This window comes from Meleagris gallopavo, chromosome 1 (assembly GCF_905368555.1).
Source record: "Meleagris gallopavo chromosome 1, MGAL_WU_HG_1.1, whole genome shotgun sequence".
NCBI classification, from domain to species: Eukaryota; Metazoa; Chordata; class Aves; order Galliformes; family Phasianidae; genus Meleagris; species Meleagris gallopavo.
Genome location: NC_139404.1, coordinates 78,105,423 through 78,126,263, shown reverse-complemented (window position 1 = coordinate 78,126,263; position 20,841 = coordinate 78,105,423). Strand labels below are relative to the sequence as shown.

General features: G+C 38.0%; 1 protein-coding gene across 1 annotated transcript in view; it reads right to left on the bottom strand.

The window, feature by feature from the left end:
* The window catches only part of POLQ (DNA polymerase theta), a 55,983-nt gene that overhangs the window by 28,126 nt on the left and 7,016 nt on the right, over positions 1–20,841 (bottom strand). The window contains 11 exon segments of the mRNA XM_019618497.3: positions 19–262; positions 1,697–1,821; positions 2,145–2,338; positions 3,968–4,110; positions 5,509–5,713; positions 6,891–7,033; positions 12,713–12,925; positions 14,013–14,159; positions 14,266–14,410; positions 16,368–16,587; positions 18,801–18,909. Of these exon segments, the coding sequence (XP_019474042.3) occupies positions 19–262; positions 1,697–1,821; positions 2,145–2,338; positions 3,968–4,110; positions 5,509–5,713; positions 6,891–7,033; positions 12,713–12,925; positions 14,013–14,159; positions 14,266–14,410; positions 16,368–16,587; positions 18,801–18,909 (1,888 nt within the window).

Here is a 20,841-nt window from a genome sequence, read left to right as displayed (position 1 = left end):
GACTTCCTGATTTCTCACCTTTTGAATGGTACTGAATTCTTCAGAGCAGTTGCCACATCACCAGGACTGGCTTTAGCAAGATCAGCAACTGTGACAAAGCCAGCGTTGTAAAGCATCCTTGCACGCTGTGCATTCAGCAGAGAGACTCGTACCAGGTCACAAAGCTCCCTGTGAACCCCAAAAGTGAGGCGGCTCTGGAACTGGGAGAGCAACAGCTCCATGTTGTGCCAACCCAATCGATTACAGAAAACTGTTACCATGCCTGGAACACAGAAGTTGCATCAGTCTCAACTCCACATCTGAACAGTCATTCTCTTCACATTTCTCTTTCCCAGTACTTACAGAAATGGACATCTAATTCATTTTTATTACATTCTGCTTAGGAACTGCTCTTGCAGAAGTCAATTTTATCTAGAACTAAATAGTTCATAAGTGAGGCAGAAATTCTGAACAACACTGCTTTTTTAAAGACTCTAATTATGCAAATAGGAAATGAAACAGATGTATCCTGTAACAGGATTCCTATAAACCAAACGCACTGAAGAAGAGTGGAAAAGCAATGATGAGAAGCACTAAGAGAATCCACTCTGCAGTGACGTCCTTACGAGAAGAACTTGACTTGCTGAATTTCAGTTACTGACAGCACTACAGGAGCTAGCGAAGTTCATGTAAAGATTATAGTTGCAGTCCTCAGAACATGGGAGGAGGAAAAGGGCCGGGAAAAGACAGTTTCTTACTCATAGATTGTATCTATAAGAGTATGAAAATAACTGAAAGACACAGCATACCTCACTGCCATATTTTAACAGTAATTATAGAATACAGCTTTTTTATCATCTCATCCTAACTATATGTCATGTCAACAGTTCATTTTACTTTCCAAATTACTCTTGTTCCTGCACTTACCTACTTGATTGCTGAAAAAATGATTAACACTGGGAATAGAGAATTGTGAAACCATTATAACAAGAAGTTATTTATACTATCAAAATTAATTTAAACTACTCAGCATCAGTTGGCGTGACCTTTTCATTTTGGGGCTTTGACTCATGCTGCAACCCACGCATAGGGTTTCACAAGTTGAGATAAAACTGTATTAGAAACTGAAGCTCCATCTACAGAGTAACGAAAGACTTGGTTTAGATAACAGAAAGAAATTCTCTTGATCACATGGTGAGCAGCTACCTTTACTCTTACACAGCCCTCTGAAAGAGGTTATGGTAAATGTGAGCTCTCTGACTTCTTGTTATCTGGTAATAATGACCTGGAAACTATTCACTCTGATTTTAAAACTGTAAAATTACGTTTTATGATCTATTACCTTTGTAACTAGGAAAAAGCCACTCTGTCTCAGAGATCCAAGACCTAACCTCTGAAATGTTCTCTTTCTGATATGGCAAAGAGTCAGAATTGACTTGTACATTTTTCCATATCAAACAATCTATGTTTCTGCACATTACACAGATGCCATTAGGATGCTTCAGCACTGCTTGATTTCACCCAGCTGGCCCCATTCCCACAGCATGCACTGGGGTTCCATCTTAAAGCAGGGGCTGCCACAGATAAAGCTAGAAATTTGGAATTGGTTTTACAAGACTGGTTGTTGTTAAACACTGTGGTTCTTATCCCCTTACCTGGAAGGAAAGAAAATAGACTACCTGAAGTTTCCTGCTGAGTTTTTGCACACAAAACTCACCTGCATATGTGGCAGCAGACTGCTGTAAGGACTGAAGTTGGCCACGACTACAACCATATTTCTTGGTCATATCTTTTAAGGGAACTTCACTGATCAAATCCAGGAGGGCAAGACTGGTGAAAAATCTAAAGAATAAAAAAAAAGCATGCTCAGAAATCGTCATCCAGGTCACATTAGAGTATTCAGTGATAGGATGATAGGATAGACAGAGTAGTACTATAGCATAGTACAAAAAAGAAACACAGAAGTTGGCTTCCAAATAACACAACACAAACATCTTGTGGCAGTGGTGTTCTTGGTACAGAGCGCACTGAGCCCAAGGTCTCTGTAGATATATCTGACCTAATAGGTCACTCAGCAAGAAACCCACTCCGTGAAAACAAAGAACCTATCAATTCTTCAAGTTATAGACTCCGGTCTTTGCACATTCAGATCTGTTCGTGGCTACCTTTTGTGGATGGCCATTTGTCTGTACTGTTTTTCTGTTTTAGCTGTAATTTTGCCTTTTACAGAGCGAGCCAGAAAGCCTTCTTCAATCCCCACCAGCTCAGCCACACGCTTCATTGAGGCAGGCAGCTTCTCCCATAAGCAGAAAAACTGGTACCAATCAATTGTGGTCCAATCCTCGTACAGTGGGGTGACCTAAGAAAACAAGATAATGCCAAAAACTATTTCGGAGAAACAGAGCAGCTTTCAGTAAACAAAAATACAGTCTATAGAATGTGGTTGAGGCATCCCACGTATAACTCAGAGGCACTGAGTCATAACCACGTACCTTGAAGAAAGTGAAAGCTTTTCTAACCTAGTTTTTTAATATTTGTACTGATGAGATATGAGATATGACATGATTCATGTGGGTATTCTAACAATGAAAGAACTTGGAATCTTTGCCAGATTGCTCCATAAATCTAAGCCACTATAAGATTTTTAACCAGTGTTTTTATTCTCCTTTAACAAAAGCGACAGATTATCTATCAGCCTCTTAGAACCACAATAACTACTGCCATAACACCTGATAAAGCAGTAGGGAACACAGGTTTTGCCAGTACTTATTGAATCTTACCTTTACCTTGAGTGCTAAGTCTCAACTTTTACTTATATTAACAAAAAAAGCTATTCCAAGCTTTCACATACTTTTAGACAGAAAAACAATTCTGTTATCATTCAGTCAGCACAATCAGTTTGAATACGAGGGCATAACTGGGGCTGTTTAGTCTGGGGAAAAGAGGCTGAGGGGAGACCTCATTGCTCTCTTCCAATATCTGAAAGGTGCTTACAGCGAGAGTGTGGCTGGTCTCTTCTCACTGGTGATAGGTGACAGGACGAGGGGAAATGGCCTCAAGTTGCACCAGGGGAAGTTTAGGTTGGGTATCAGGAAATAATTGTTTACAGAAAGGGTTGTTAAGCACTGGAATAGGCTCCATCCTATTGATGGTTGAGTCACCATCCCTGGATGTGTTTAAAAACTGTTTGGATGTGGTGCTCAGGGACATGATTTAGCGGTGGGTTGTTAGGGTAGTACGGTTAGGTTGTGGTTGGACTTGGTGATCTTTAAGGTCTTTTCCAATCTGAGCAATTCTATGATTCTATGAGGGGAAAAAAACATCTCCATATCTGTATCAACATGCTGCAAGAGAAAAACAAGACTTACTAAGGTAGAGACTGTGTTTAGTTGTCTGCTATTGGTTGTCTTTCTTCCATTTGTTTTTAAAGAAAACCCTTATCTAATAATTTTGTTTTAATTGAATTTTCTAAAATACAACTTGTTCAAATTTGTTTTTGTAAAAGTAATAGACTCAAGCCTGAGAAATTGAAAGCATTATAGCGGATAATTCCCCTGCAATTCATAAGAAACATGTAGAGAACAACACTTCTATTTAAAAAAAAAATCTTCAGCCTTGAAAATGAATGAACTTTGCAATAAAGTGCTTTAGATTGGGTTAATGGAAGCGAATCCAGATTCCAAACACAAATCAAAACCAATTAGTTTAATCATCTTCAAATGTCTCAGAAAAATTGCAAATATTCTACATCCAAACCTTATAAACTTCTGACATCTTTTGAAGTCAGGAGTGACAAAAATGGGCTTAAATGGATATGCAGCATCAGCCTACACTATGGAAACAGGTTAGCTCTGAAGGACTTTTCTCCATGAAGGATTACTCAAGCAAGGTAGGAAAAAAAAAACGTATCCATGGAGCCCTGAATTGTTTTCTCTCATTTCTTTTGATTTTGAAGTAAAAGATTCAAAACACAGAATGAAAAACCTACCAGATAGACAATATGCAGATCATTCTCCAAGACAAAGCTTTTCATAGCTCGCTGTAGGTCGGAAAAAATTTCCATTGCTTCCGTTGGTGAAAGAGAAGATGAAAGAGTAGCAGAGCCAAGATGTGTTGGGTGAAAAATCTTTGCTGTTAAAAATAAATAATTAATTAACACAAAAATACACGTTTAAGTGTAAGTTTATATCTCACATTCATATTACAATGTGCATGGGCCTCTCCAAAAATAATGCCTCCTATTTACTTCCATGGAAACTACAACAGACACAAAGAGCACAATAACACTAGTTGATAGAGAAAATTCTCAGCTACAAAACAATACTTTTACACATAGACACCACCACTAGCTGTGCATTTTTGTAGCAATGAACAAAAGCCTGCATGCCATGCTTTAAAATATCTGCAGAGATGGAGGTGACTCACTGCCACTGCCACCACTGTTGAAACCACCACCCACTGCCTCACTGTGCTCACATCCACTGCTTGGTCCCCAGAAACATTCAGCAAGTGTTAAGGAATGTCAATGAGTACCATTTTTTCTGTGTGGAGGAATTCAATGACACACTTTTGCTTCACCCACACTTCCATGTCAGTTGCCATTTTTCAGACTGCTCCTCTGCTGCCCTCTGTCACACGGCAGCAGCATGTAATGGAATAATGGTGGGAAGGTTAAACCTCTACTGCCATGTCACCAACATCTGTCTCTGCAATCACAGGCCAACACAATATAATAGGAAGCATAACTTTCAGAGCAGGCATCATATTTTATAGATTCTATTAACATTTTCCAATGCTTTTTCAAAAAGAAATGGAGTACTGCTCCACCTTGAAGGCAGGAAATTAGAAACAATAAAATTAAGATCTTTTCTAGAGTCTAGGCTAGGTTTTTTTAGAGGCCAGATCAGAAGTTTCGATCCCTCTAACTATTGAGATTAACACTTTTGATAGCTATTTTAACAAAAAGCATCACAATTCCATCTGACATTCCGCCTAGGAGTTAATGGACATTTCTTTCTTGAGAGCATCAAGTATATAATCTTTTCTTAATAAAAGACATACAATCAAATTGTTACATGGATTCTATTACTGTAAAGAGTCTCATCTGAAGCCATCTTAAGAACATCACCCAAAAAAGGAGAAAGTGCAAACTAATGCAACAAACAGTTTTAGTACAGTACTTCACTCTCTCAGAATGTACCAGTTCTTATTCAGAAAAAATTAAAATTATAGTCTATAGTTCATCTGCACAAATCCTGCAGTACATGTTCACCTTTTCTAAAGATAGCTGAGAAATTTGTAGATTAGAATGTATCAGTCTTAAGGGTGATGTGCAGAGGCCTTCCAAGAACTCATGATGCAAAAAAGTTTAAGCAGGTATGAAGACACTCCCTTGAAAGCTAAGATCTTCTTGACACCGTTAAAAAAAATAAATACATCTGACATTTACTCATCTGCAAAAGATACACTGGTTCAAAACTGTTAACTGCAATCACTAGTAAGAAAAAGAATGCAGAACAGCAGTATTACCTTTCTTATCATTTGCACATTCCAGAATCTGAATGAATTCATTCTCCAGCAGCCATGCTATACAAGCCTCAATAGGTCCTTTCTGCACTTTGTCTTGTTCTTTCTCATTTTCTCGCTTGTTCTCTTTCAAGCTGGATGCAAGAAGAGTGCAAGAGGCATAGGTCTGCACATCATCTGGAGTGCTGGCAACTCCACTCACAATGATCTGTTGAAGGAAATGACTTGCTCATTTTGTCAGAGAAACAGCAGGATAGAACATCAGATCTGAGAAGAGACTGATCCATCACCTACTCAAATTTTAAAGGACCATTACAAGAAAAGAACTTGAGGCAGATTAACTGCCAACCTTTAGGAGTATCTCCTGGCAAAAAGTTAGACACTTTATCAAGAAGTAAAAGGACTAAGTTATGGTCAAAGATTAATAATAACCTTATCCCAGTATTTTGAAAGTGAACATGAACAGAGTAGCAATTTAGAATTGAGATTAGATATAGGCATTTTGTTTAGATCATACTGCAATATGCATTTATCTATTTATTATTTGTTCTTCACATAACTGTTTTTCCCCTGTGGGTCACTTACCTGTGTGCATCTTCCTTGAGACAGAAAGGTATTTCATTAAAAGCTCTTTTTTATGACTTCAGAGGATTTATTTCATGTAATAAAGTGCTCCCACAAGAAAGGAGGACATCTTTAGATAGTTCTTATGTAGAAAAGTGCACTCAAATTTGGAATGGTCTGGTTAAAATTCTATAAATATGGAATCAGAAACCAAGCTCTAAGTACAAAAGCTGTTTTCATAAAAGATAGTAGAAACAGTACAGCAATGAAAATTACTCTACTTAAAATGTCTAAGCTCAGTTCAAGCCCAAAATCAAGATTGGAAAAGCAAATAAGCTCACATATGTGAAATAATGAACATTCGCTCCTTTTTCAATGAAGTTTCAATCATTTCTGTGTAAAAGAAGCAGATAATTTTAGGTCTGATATGGGAGAATCTTTAAGGCTCTACAAATGTTATTTAGCCTTATTCAGTCTACCAACCCTCAGGAACTGGTAATATACAAACATTTCCTATTGAAGACTGACAGATTATGTTATTATGTTTGAAGGTTAAGAATTACACACAATTCTGCCTGCAGTTTGAGTATAAATAATGAAAAAGCGAGGCTTAATATCTTGTTGGAGAATTCTTAACATACAAAACAAAATGCTAAATACTGCAGCAAGCAGGCAGATTCAAACAATTTTCTTCTGAAGCTGCTTGGGTTGACAAAGGAAGAAACAAAAGAAAAAGAATGTGCACATAAAATATTTGATGGTGTCACAAAATAAACTGGCAATGCAGGCAGTGTTCTACTTTCTCTCCACATGTCCTGTACCTCAAGTATTGCTCTTTTCATGCTAGAAGCAACACCTTCCCCTTCTCTTCTAAGCAAACAACTGCAAACAGGCTTGAGAGATCCCTGAAGTAGAGCAGCTCCTTTTGATCTTTCTGATGGCTTGCAAACCAAAATGCTCTCACCTATGCAGGAAGAAAATGAGAAGAAAAAAACAAAACATTAATGACCTCACTGCATCTCAGTATTGAAATAGCTACATACAGGTCATTGAGGACATTACTGGAATGGAAAACTGCAGGCACTTTTGAAAAAGCTGTGTAAAAATATTAAAAACCTTTTTGAGGTTTCAAAGAGTATATGGCCTTTGCTATTTAAGGACTCCGGAGACGCATAATATTTAAGAATTAAAAGCTCAGAGAAGAACTAATTTCAAACTTTCCTTAGGCAGGCTTTGTCAAATCAGGTTTTATAATCCCCAGGGATGGGGATTCCATAGATTCTCTGAGCACCTGCTTTGCTGTTGAAATACTCTTAATTCTTGTTGTGGAATTGACTGGAACAATGACACACAGTGGCATCTTTTTTTATTTTTTTTTTCTGTGTTAAACTGAAAGAATTATTAAGCTGAAAGGATCCTCAAAAGTTAGAATAAAACATACAAGCTGCACATCACTTCAGCAGTTTGTGTTAAGTCAACCAGGTTCCATTCTCAGATATCAAAGTAATTCTGAATTCCTTTGAAGTTATTAATCTAACTATGCATTCTCTTAACTTTCAAAAATGTAAATTTGCATGCACACTGATCTATCTATATAAGCATATACGTACACAGGCACATAAAATCCTAAGTATCCTGTCTGGTTTCCACTGAAAGTACCACTGAATATACCTTACCTAACAACACCTAATAAATAATTTTGAAGTTAATCCTGAAATTCTATGGAAGACAAAAAAAGGTGAGCTCTGAAACAAAAAAATAAAAACAATAAGCTAATGTATTTAGGAGATAATAATACAGACCACAAGAGGAAAATGCAGTGGTCACATAAAGCCAAGGTTTTCTTCAAACAAAACCTAAGTAACTAGGTCCCTGAGAGACATAGCTTTGCCAATTGTCATAGAATAGATGAATTCTTGTCTCTGACAAAGAAGAGAGCATTAGATTTGGATTAGCTGAGCTAATATGTTTTATTATAAGAAGATTTAAGTGCACATAGGCTGAAAACCAAGGTAATTTTGTCAGTTGATATCTTAGTAACATTCTAGGAATGTTAAGTTATGGTAAGACTACAGCCACAATAATGCTACAGTAATAAGCAAATCTAGAGCGAATGAAAACACAACTGCACAGGCATAGAATAAATACTACAAATGCACTGTAGGTTAAGTAACCATATACAACTAAATATAACTACATAAATGAACCGAAGGATGAAAGACATGCTTAGAGGATGTCTCTCTGGAATTCACTTATCCTGATAGGTGAAACTTTCGACACGTGTTGACCCTGTAACTTTTGCCAGTGTTGAGAGAGGCAATATAACAAACTGCCTGTAAGCATTTTTGTGAAATCATAGCTTATTTTGATTTTAGCAATAAAGAATATCAACTGATTTCATACTTAGGTTCTGATGTGACCTAGAATTCTCTAGGATAACTTTGACACCTCAGCATGATAAATGTAACAAAAAAATGGATATTCACATTATTTGATAGTCACTCAAGATTTGGGTGGAACCCTTTCTCAAAGTGCTACTGCAAACTTGAATCCATTAACTGCAACCTAGTAAATAGTTTGAAAAAATAAAAGAAGGAACAGAGCTTTTATAAGATTCCTCACTGAACATTTCAGATGAGAAGAGAAGTCTAGGCTAGAACCAGATTCAATAAACACTAGACTACTGGCTAGCTAGGCAAAAAAATACTCAAAAACAGTTCAAGTTGGACATTAGGAAAAAATTCTTCTCTGAAAGAATGGTTAGGCACCAGAACAAGCTGTCCAGGGAGATGGTGAAGTCATCATCCCCGGAGGTGTTCAAGCAACGTTTAGATGTTGTACTAAGGGACATGGTTTAGTGCGGAAATCTTGGTGGTAGGTGGACAGAAGGACCAGATGATGCTGGAGGTCCTTTCCTACCTTGGTGACTCTACGAAAAAAAAGATTGTATTATGTTTTATACATAATAATGTATTCAACGTATCACTATCTGTAAGTGGAAAAGAAATAAATGTGTAATCTGGTTTCTAGTTTTGTTTGCCAGTAAAACTTCCTGACTAGATTCTCCCCTTCACTGACAGTTCTGGTTGGCAGTGATGAATTTGCTGAGAGAAGCCTAAGGGCTATCAAAAGGGACTTCAGAGGATTAGGGTGGTTAGTTTTTGGAGAGAGAGTACGGAGTACAGCATATCCCTTCAGTGGCAAGGAGGGATACTGAGACGACCAGGAAAACCCATCTGATAAATACATAGTTGAGAGGCTGGTACCACCACAGGAATTTGGGGTTTTTCTGAACATGGGGCAGTTCACTCAGTACTTGGCCTGGTGACTGCAGATGGGTCTCAAAAAGAGAAACAGATCCTAGCCTAGGAGCTGGCAGAGTTCATTGACAGGGCTTTAGGCTAAGTATGAAGAGGGAAGGGGATGAAACAATGCTCACTAAGAAGTGAGTCTGGGGGAACAATGCCAGGACTGTGGGTGAGGCCAGCTTAGGTGCATCTACACCAATGTAGGCAGCATGGGAAACAAACTGGAGGAGCTGGAAACTATTGTGTGGCAGGCAAACTATGACTTAGTTACCATTACTGAAATATGGTGCGTTTGCTCCTGCAAGTGGAGTACTGCAGTGAATGGCTATAAGCTCTTCAGAAGGATAGGCAAGGAAGAAGGGGCAATGGCTTGGGTCTTTACATTAGAGTATATTTCGTTGCTGTAGTGCTTGGGGCTGGGAATGCTAAGATCCAGCCTCTATGCATAAGGATCACAGGGAGGACAAACAGGGCAGACATCCAGGTGGGGGTCTGTTACAGATTGCCTAGCCAGGATGAAGAGACAGACAAGGCATTCTGCAAGTTCCTGGCAGAAGTTGCACAATTGCCTGTGGTTGTTCTCATGGGAGACTTCAACTTCCCTGATATATGCTGGAAATACAATACAGCCCAGAGGAATCAGTCTAGGACATACATGTCCAACTCACAACCTGCAAGATGCAAGCAGCCCAGCCCAGCCTGCAATGCAGCCTGCCCACTGGCAGCAGGTCTTCCCTGCCGAGCAGGTACCCATCACTCATACCAACCAAATATCAGTGTGCAATCAGCTCTGCCTGGACTGTAATCAAGACACAGGGACTGCACAGTGCAGTCCATTTTGACACATTGGCTAAACACAGTTCTGTGATCAGTTAAGAAAACACGGCCTTGCTTCCCATTTTGATTCAGGAATTTGAGAATAGGCTTCAAGATTGCCAAAATTAGTCAATTTTTGTTTGCAGCTCCATTTTCATTTAACATAAATATTTTACCTGCAATTTTTAAATGGAATGCATAGAGCTGCAATCAGATATTCAACTCAAACGTTTGATCATGTCTTTTTCCAGACTTTTATAAGCCCTAAATTAGCAGAGAAAAATATCCCTCAGTTCACAATCATAACTTATTCACGTCATTGCTTTTTGGCAATACATACATTTGTGAACAGCTGTCAAAGGGAAAAGTACAGGAAGAGGAAAATTTCAACAAAAATCACTGATGAACATCTTTGAACTCACTAAGAACAGCAACAACTGCCATCAGATTGGAACAGGCAGTCCAAGGAAGTGGTGGAGTCACTGTCCCTGGAGGTGTTTAAAGAAAGGGTTGACGTAGTACTTAGGGATGCTATGGTTTAGTGTCCAATATTGGTGGTAGGTGGACAGTTGGACTAGATGATCACAGAGTTCTTTTCCAACCCTCATGATTCTACGATTCTATAATAATGAACATATTTACTTATTTCACTTCAAGAATGACACTTGATGAATGCAAAAATAACCCCATTTCAATTTCTAAAATAATGTTTTTAAATTTGAATTTAAAATCCAATCACATGTCATATTTTCAGCATGGAATTTTTTTCATCAGAATATCCGGTATGATGTTACGTTTTGCTTCTAGGAGAAAAACAATGTTGATAAACACACCAATGTTCATAGTTACTGCTAAGCAGTGTTGTACAAGAGCCAAGGCCATTCTCAGCGAAGGGCCCAAGGAGCTGGAAGGAAACAGAAGTAGGACAGCTGAGTTAAGAGATATTCCATACTATATGACATCAAGTAGAAGGAGTTTAGAAGGAGGTGGGAGTTCATTTCGCTCTTCCATTGCTCAGGGGGCTAGCTGGTCAGAGGTGGTGAGCAACTGCTTTGTGTATCAGTTGTTATATACATATATAAATATGTATGTTATAATCATTATCCTTTTCTCTAGCTGGGTAAATAATTTTATCTCAACCCCTAAGTTCTACTTCATTTTTTTTCTCAGTTCTCTCCATAATCCCACTGGGTAGGTGGGGAGTGAGCAAACGACTTTGTGGTGCTCAGCCACCTGCCAGGTTAAAGCACAACATCAGGGAAAAAATCTTTGAGACAATTCAATACTAATATGTTTGGGAGAGGGAGACCTACATCCCAGCAGAAATTATCTTCTGTCTGTCAGAAGAATTCTTATCCACATATGGCACTTTTTTCTAGCTGAAGTTGCTGCCTTCCAGTCTTCTTATTCAGTGGAAGAGTAGCAGCTGGTAATGTAGCTTTATGTTCTCATTCAAAACACCACATGAAATGGGAAAAAGGGTACATTCATGAAGCTCATAAATATAATATCAACTGCTTACTGTGCAAAACAGTCACACCAGAACTGTCAAAAAAGGATACTAATTATTGTAACTTGAAGGGGAAAAAAAAAATGTAATTTTACACCTGCCAGCTATTTTCAAGACAAAGTCTGGAAAATTTCAAAATACAACACGCAGCTGCCTTTTTCTTCAATGTAAAGAGATAGCTGATTGAGAAATAGGTCACAAAATGCCATGTTGCTATGCCACTTTAGCAAAAATAGAAAGTTAAATATAAGAACTGTTTGCTTATACAGGGCTCCAGCAAGCACCAATCAAACCATCAGCAGGGTAAATCTCACTTTCTTCTTCTGCTGAACTTCATATTTCAGCATGAGTTTATGCTGAACTGGGTTTATATTCATATAATGCATTTTTTTTCAACTGGCATCCAGAAAAAAGTTTCCACCACAAATTAAAATAGCAGGCAGGATTATTTTGTTGAGCATCAATTAGTTTCACTGTTTTCATGAAGACAACATCTTATCTACGAACAACTGTCCAAATTTCCCTGTCTCTATGTTGCATTACTACTTTCAGCATCCACTAAAATTATGTTTAGGGGAAGTTTAATTAACTCAAATCAGAAATTCAGACAAGAGCAGTTGTGGACTTCCTTAAATTTTAGACATGCCTATTAGCAGTTTACTTTAAATTTTCTCACTGAAACTGTAAATGTTTTAGTGAATTGACCGTGTATTTCAGAATGAAGACAAATGAACAGAGCTTTAGAAGATAACAAGAATTCAAAGAAGAAAATACTCCGTTCTTAGAATAACTGACATATAAATACCAAAGTCAACCTCGTGCAATGAAAAGAGTCCTCTGGGAATTACAATTTTTACTCCATTAATACCAACCAAATTCATCTTGATTAACTTAATCGTACTGAATAGCAAAGAAATTCATCACGATTAGTCACTAATTGCGAAGCACTGCCCTGGATTTAATCAGGTTAACACTGTTTTTAGAGAATGTTAATAAAGCCTCTCCTTACCCTCTGTGTCTACTCCTTTCCTGCCAGCCCTTCCAGCCATCTGTTTATAAGTGAGAACATCCAGAAGTGTGCCACCAAACATAGGAGTTCGTATAATTACTCTGCGTGCAGGCAAATTCACTCCAGAGGACAGTGTGGATGTTGCTGCTAGAACTCGAATCACGCCCCGGCGAAAGGCTCCTTCAATGATGTCCCGTTCATCAAATGTAAGACCTGAAGAAGGATGAGGTTTTGCAAACCCAGTAATGTAGGAACTGGATTAGAGAGCTAATGTTATTAGTCAAACAAAAGGAAGAATAAACAAACTCAATGAACATTTGCCATTCATTGTCAGAAACAAGAAATGCAACACTACCTCAGTTAGTTTATTTCATCACGTAGCTGAAACAAAGTTTCCACAAAGCTTTCTTTATGGAATAGTTAATTGACAAAAATATTTATAAACTAGCTTTCCTAAGGTATTTGTACACATTGCAGCAAGATGAACAATTTACTACATATTTACACATATTGCAAGAAAATAAATAAGGAAAATAAATAAGGAAATCCAATGAAAAGAAGGAAAGTGGCTATAACACACAGCAAGAAATTAGGATTCAGTCATTTGCTGGAATCCTGCATCCTGTAATCCTTCATCATTATTTCCATTCTAGGTTACAGGTCTAATTTGCATCTTTCTACATTTCCTTGAGAGTTTTGGTCCAAGTTTATTCTTCAGAAGAAAAAATTCACACTCTATAAGCATTTAGAGTTATGTCCCCTATGTGTTCAATGCCATAAATACTCTTCCATCTTCCACAGTTGATTCTTTCCCTCAGTAAATCGGCAGGTTAATGTACTCTTACAGGTAAGAAATAAAAGATCCTGCCAGAAGCCTTGGTGGCACTCTTGTTTTATTATGATTTTCATAGTAAACTTCTTCTATTTACTCATTACTATTCATATCATTACTATTTATGACTAAGTTGAGAAAAATTGCTCTGAAATACCATAGCAGCTTTAGGAAGAATCTGAAAATCTGTGGGCTGCAAATCGGTTAATTTTTCAGGTATTCCATATAAATTTTTATGTTGCATCTAGAAAGTTGCTGTTAACTAACACAGCAGAGAAGAAATTTATCATAACAATTAGTGAGTTAAGTCTTTGTTCGCAATAAAAGAATTTCAAGTTTACTCCTTATGTTAAATCATAAGCTACAGAAAGCTAAAAAAAGAAACCGGTAAATTGCTGGTAACTACAGCAGTAAGAACGCATATGACTTGACCTTTACAGAACTCAAGACCTAGATATTCAAAAATACCTGCATGATGAAATGCCACTCCCCACGGTAAGGTACGCTGGAGCACGGAGTCCAGACCTGAGAGAGAGCGCTTTAGCTGATCCAGGACCTCATCTATACCTTCTCTGTCCACAACAACTGGGGAAAGGGATGAGTTTTTTGCAGAACCTTGAGAGAGAAAATATTTTTAGAAAATATTTTTCTACTAAAATTAACTTATATTAAAGTTATTACAAATACTACTACAGTCTTCTATTAAATACTTTTCTCTTACTTTCCGCCTGTTGTAAACTGTAGAATTCCCTGGCAATGATGTCTGCCAGCTTCTCACACCAATTCTTAGATGGACAGAATAGAAGGACTGAGTGGCCATCACAAACAGTCTCGTAGCACAGGCTCACAACATGGTCTTCATCTCCCTGAATTGAGATAAAATATTTTCAGCTCACTCTGATATTGTACATGGTCTGTAAATGCTGTCACTGCTCAGTGTTACAGTAGGAATCTTCTATGAAAAATTGGAAAGAGAAGCAAAGAGGAAGGAGCAGTGTCATCTTAGTTTCTGTTTTGTTTTAAGAAGTCTAGGCTCTAGCATGATTATATTGTTGATGATAGCCCTAGACATAACCATAAATAAATCTAAGGCTTTACATCTTGCTTTCATAAATTCGTTTCTGATCAAAAGCCACACAGTGCACAGAAAGTCACTGCAACCACCACATCATAGCTAACATCAGTGGGAAAGAATAGGTGCAGATAATACAGGGATCTATTGTATGCTGTCATCTGTAAGGACAAGAGACGGCCTGGTTTTCACACCAAACAATTTAAAGATAGTACCTCTCTACTTCCCTGAGGACTTCTAAGGCCAATGGAAAGAAAAAAGCTCTGCCAGACAAGACTGCTTTAAACTTCAAAAGAGTTCTGAGGGAAAACATCCCTCCACAGTAACAAAGAAAAAAGACTTAACAGTTTGGCGGGTTGAACTAAAAGCATGAGGCGTAGTAGTCTGAGCATGCCCAAGATGCATGCTGTAAGTGCTGTTGACCAAAGAATGTGGGTATATACATGGATGTGCACAGAAAACCCTACTGTTCACAGCCTGCCTTTTTTGATCACAAGACTGCAGGAGAGTTCCTGCAACAAACTGCTTGGCTAAGCCAGGTTGCTTTCCAGAAAGCAGGACACTGGAGAAAAACGTGGGAGTAAAGAAAGAAATAAAAAGCACTGAAATGTAAGTGAAAATAGGGGAGCAAAGGCAAGAACTGTACATAATTGTCAGAAGTTCAATAAAGATTCATTTAAGTTCAGCAGAAGTGGTGAGGTCATCAAATATTGTCCTGTGCCTCAAAGTGGGCTTGGACAGGCAAGTCTGAAGGTCCAGCACCCAAGAGGATTGCCTGGTCTTATGAAAGAAGCTAACTCCCCCAAAGTGTTGAGTCACAAGCCTAGTTTAGTCTTTTCCTCAATTTAGGACCCATCCAAAACAAGTAAATCAAAAAATATCTAAGAGATGGAAATGTAACATCACATCCTCAGTATGAATAAAAATAAGCTTCCAGATACTCTTGTCAGAAACACTTTATTTATTTTTTCTTTTTTGAAGACCCACCATGCTACTGGTGCTTGCACACAAGAAGGTGTGAGTGCTTTCAAGACACTGCTGACATTTAGCCCACCTTATCCAACTGCCCCATTAATATTTACACACAGCAGCTCAAAGGACTGGAAAGAGAATTCACAGTTAAGGACTCCAAATCTACAAGTAGGAAAGGCACATTTCTCATCCATTTTGTTCTTCCAAATCATTATACTCATTATCCATAACTGTTTTTTTCAATGCAGAGAAATAGTAAGTACTAAAAATAGATTCTGAAGAATTAGAGTGCACATCCACCTTATAATCATTGACAAAATTAGATCATTCAGCAGCTTAACATAAGCAGTACAATACAATATTTAAAGAAAATACATTTTCCCAATGATTAATGCAAATTTGTTGGGATATCTAGGAAATCTTTGTCTATGAAAACTAAGTCAATTCCAGGACACAAGATAGAGGGGTGACTAAGAGGAAGAACCAAGCTTGTTTTATCTATCAAGTGCTTAGAGACAAGATCTAACTGCTTCAAACCTAACTACAAGTCAGATTCAAGAAACTTCAAGAAGTTCATGACTATTTGTTTGGATGATCAGTAACGGACAAAAATGTAATAAATTTTTCCCTTAGTGTAAGCATACAATCTATAAAATAAACAATGAAGTTGGGAATATCACCTATTCAAAAAAGTTAAAAACATATACCAGTAGCTGTCTTTTTAACTTTAGGTAGAGAAAAGGTCCTATGCCAAAAGCCACTGCTTAGAGTTTTGTTACCTTCAGTTGAAGTTTGGGCTGGAATTCTCGCACCAAATTCATGGAAGAGTCATAAATGTTGTTGCCAATTTTCACCCATTCCTTGAGGGGCACAGGGCGAAAATCTGTACAGTACAATTCCGCATCTAACCATGAGGCTAGGAGTCCCAAGTTAGGGAGGGTAGCACTCATGCCTACTACCTGTATTCCTCCAAAACCAGGACTTGTCATCTTTGCCTTTCTGGAAGCAGTTAAAGAAATTGAAAGTTAGTTACAAGACAAGCTACTCTTCTGGAAAACAGCTTTCAGAAAAAAATGAACCCTATTTCCTTCAAGTGTCTAAAGGACAAAGCTATTTTTATAAGCTTCTTGAAAAAGACAGAAGTCACACTATGCTCTTAACAAACACATTGAAAAGATATGCATTCAATACTTCTTGTCATTTTGAATCTAAACTTTACGCTTCTTTAAACTGCATATTTGGAGAAATGAAAATAAACAAACCAACTATTTCCTTGCAATTAACAAGAGCACTGAAATAAGTGAAGCCCAGTCTCCACTGCAGTCTTTCTACACTTAAATGTCTTAATTAAGATACTTCAATTTGTTTTGCTTTCAGGACAAATAACACTAGACTAAGGTCTTCCTAGAGTTTGGAACCAAAGCCCTTAGTTCAGCAAAGAAGCTGCTTCAGTTCTCAAAGTGTCGATCAATAACTTCCACTGAAGTCAGTGGGAAGTAATGAATTCATAACCGACATGAAAACACAAACTGTTAATTTAGATACCCAAATGTATATTGTAATTCAGGCTTTTAGACCCACATGATAGATTTGTGGGCTTTTTTTTTATGCTCCTGAGCCTACATTTCAAATCTACTTGTTTGTACTGTCCATCTACAATATTAGCAACAAATTGAGGCTTTAAAAAACTAAAAATGTCTCGTAAGTCAGTGTGAGCTCAGAGATGGCCTGAACCTGGTAGCCCTGGAAGAGGTAAGATAAAGGAAACAAGACTACCCAAGAGCAAGTGTAAAAAAGCAAGATAGAAATAAGGAAGATGTGGAGAAAAAGACTCTTATCCAAGCTCTTCTAGCATTTGCTAGGACACCACATATGTTGTCTGTTTTTTTCTCCAGAGCAACTTTTGACCATAAAGGATTAAAAAAAAAAAAAAAAAAATCCAGTTCCAAGGCATTCTTTTTGACTGGCAGGAGAGAAAAATCAGAAAAATCCACTGCAGAAATTTGTTTTGCAAAAGCTTTGCTAAGGAACAACTGATACTGACAGTAGCCATCAGAGAACATTATTTTTTGTGCAAAGACACAGACTCATACTTCAGTGGGACATCCAATTAACCATTTAAGAAGCTCTTAAAAGCACTGGTCATTCTGATAATAGATCAGGCTGGACTGTGTTTAAAAACTTTGAACAACGGGCTCCCATTGAAAATTAAAAGTACAACAAATAAACAAATGGAAAAAGATTGCATCCTTCCTGACAGCAAGTGGCATGAACGACAACTGTCTACTTGGCCATGACAGAGATGAAGGATATGGGCCTCAGTGTATGGCGAAGGCTGAAGTATCGTGTCTTCCTAAGAACATTTCTTGAGGTATCTGTCTTTTTTTTTCCCCTGACAGATGTTTTCTCCTTCCCAGTTCTTCAATGCAAGGAAGGAAATTGAGAGTGGTCTTGCATCTATCCTGCACGTGCAAGACAAGACAAGGGAAATAAAGTATCAAAGCCACTCATGCTGATCTTAAATATAGTGGACTCCAGAATAAGAAAAATGTCAGAAATGCTTCAATCCAGGGCACTGCTGGATCCTGGAAATTAGCAAGGGAAATGCTATCTAGATGATCCAGCTGGGTGCCAGGTGCCAAAAAAGCAGTTACTCTAGAACTAATGAGGTTCTGTAGGCTTACTCCAAAACTAGTATGATTCACAAGACAGGAAGCAGCTGTGAAAAGCTGGCAAAACCAGAGTTTCAGTGTGCAGCAAACACTGCACTGATTTTAACTCTTCTTTCAGCTTAACTAGTAAAGACTAAGAAGTTGAATACAACATCTTTTTCATTTGCCTTTGTCTAGGAAAAATATTACAAGAAAACCCAGGTCAGTTTTGTTATTTCATGGTTTGGATTGTTTCGTTGTTTGTTTGGTTTTTTTAAATAAACAGGATAAAAAAAAAAAAGTAAAGGAAAGCTTCACCTTCTTTCTTTTCCTGAGAGAATGACTCCCAAGGTAGCACACAAATTAGAAACCATGAGGAAAAGAAGTTTTGTCTACAAAAGCAGGACCCTGGAGAGGTAATATGATGAGATCTTAATAACCAAAATAGTCCAAGTCACATAAAAGCCATGGAGCTAACCCAAATTTCCAATTACTCAGAGAACAAAATATTTAAGCCATCCATAATTTAGCATTATAAGGCAAACATCCTGGTCTACCCACCTTTTTGCAGCTTTCTCTGTAATGTATCGAACTTTGGTCAGAAGGAGTTCCAACAGATATCCTCGATGAGAGTCTCCAAGCATATGCAACTCATCCACAACCACCACTCCTAATAATGAGAAGCACTCAGGTTATAACCAATAAACATCCAAACTACTGACAGCTTCAATCCTTTCGTATATTGCACACGATTAACTGAAATTCCACAGCATTTGAAAGATCGGTAAAAATACTGGAAAAAATATTCTCTGCGAAGCTTTCTGAGTTTCGGCATCTGGAGATAACAGGGCAGATTAGGGTCTCCCCAGGGGTAAAATCACAGAATCACTACATCTTAGCCACTTAGCACACCTTCTGCATACATCCCAACTTGCCAAAGTTTGCTCCTTTTCTGAGCAGCCAGCAGTGCCACAGGAACACGAGAGAGGCTGAAGAAAGGTCGTGCCAGTTTTTTGCTGTTGCTATTTCTTTGTTTATTTTTAAAAGGGACAGGTCATACAGGACCTCAGGCTTCATTAGTTCTACTACTGTGGAACTTTTCTTCTGTGGCAGAGCTACGTAATATCTTCCTGGTACAACAATAATAGCAGGAGCTAAAGGGCAAATGTGACCTTATATTATCTACTTCAATGCTATTTTCCTTCTCATTATTTTCTCCTTCCTACATACGTTCCTTCTTTCTCTGTCTGTTTTTTCCTCCCTTTTCTTTCAAGCCACTAAAGTTACAAGAGCACTGCAGCCGCTTTTACAAAATCCCACCCAGACAGCCCCTCTGTCTTCCTCTACTTCCTCTGTTTGGTCCTTGCTTGTAAAATTCATGACCCATTGGTCAAAAAATGGACAATTATTCAGGTACCAGAAAAAGCTGTCCTTGCTTTCCCATACAGCAGTCCAACTAAATTCTTCCAGCAATTCAGACAGGACAGTATAATAAGTTATCTACCAAAGCAAAATCCATACAAGCTTTGTGTCAAAAAGCAGCACATTTTCTTCCTAAAACGAAATATAGGACACTAGTGGACAAATCTATAGGACAAAACACAGGCCATGTCGCCATTTCTCTACACATGTTCTATACCTTCTATTGCTATTTAGCTATTAAAAAGACATTCAAACCCACGCTAGAGCTGTGTTGTATGCTACAATAGCAGTGTCTATGCTGGTGAGACCTGGCTGTCACACACATGGTTCTTCTCTCTGAGCAGTACTCAGAATGCACTCACAGGGATGACATAGCGGGAGCTATCACATAAAAGGCATTTTTCCACAAGGCTGTTCTCAGCTTAAAATGGAACTGCAGTCAAGGAAAACTACATCACCCAGCATTCTATGACATTTTATACTCAGCAATAAGCTCAGGAGTGCAAACAGGGCCGTAATTTCATCATTCTGCAGTGCTACTGAAATGAGACTACCCACAGTTTCTGCGTTCTGCCTGCAAATTAGGTGCCCCTAGAAGACTGCTGACCAAAAAAAATGCTAGAAGTACCTGAGAAATCTCGCACAGCATTATTTTACAATAACTAGACTACTTCAGGCCCAAATTCAGTTCAAAGTTCTTAATAACAGGCAGGATTTTATTTTCTTTTTCCTTTCAAATACAAAGCAGGAAATTTTTTAATCTCAAGTTTAAATTCAGAAACAACTTTGGTAGCACAACTGCACATTACAACTCCACTACCACTCCCAGATTCTTCTCTATTCTGCTCTCCTAAAAATGGTCTTTAGCATCAGTATCAAGAGTCTGAACAACAACAAGAACAGCATTTCCTGTGTATCTAGACTTCTAAAACTGTCATATATTGTACAATAATTATCAACATGAAAATGCTTTTAACTGCTTCATACAGCAAAGAGAGCTCTGCCAGGCAGGGAATTTGAATTTCTCTCAATAGCTTCCAAAGGCAGTGTGAGCTATCAGCAGGGGGCTGACATCAACAAAAGGAACAGTTTGAGCTGAAGATGGAATCCGGCCAGAACTGCAGTCATCTCTCAATAACTCATCTCAAAGATAAAACACTCTTGTTACGAAGCAGTCTAA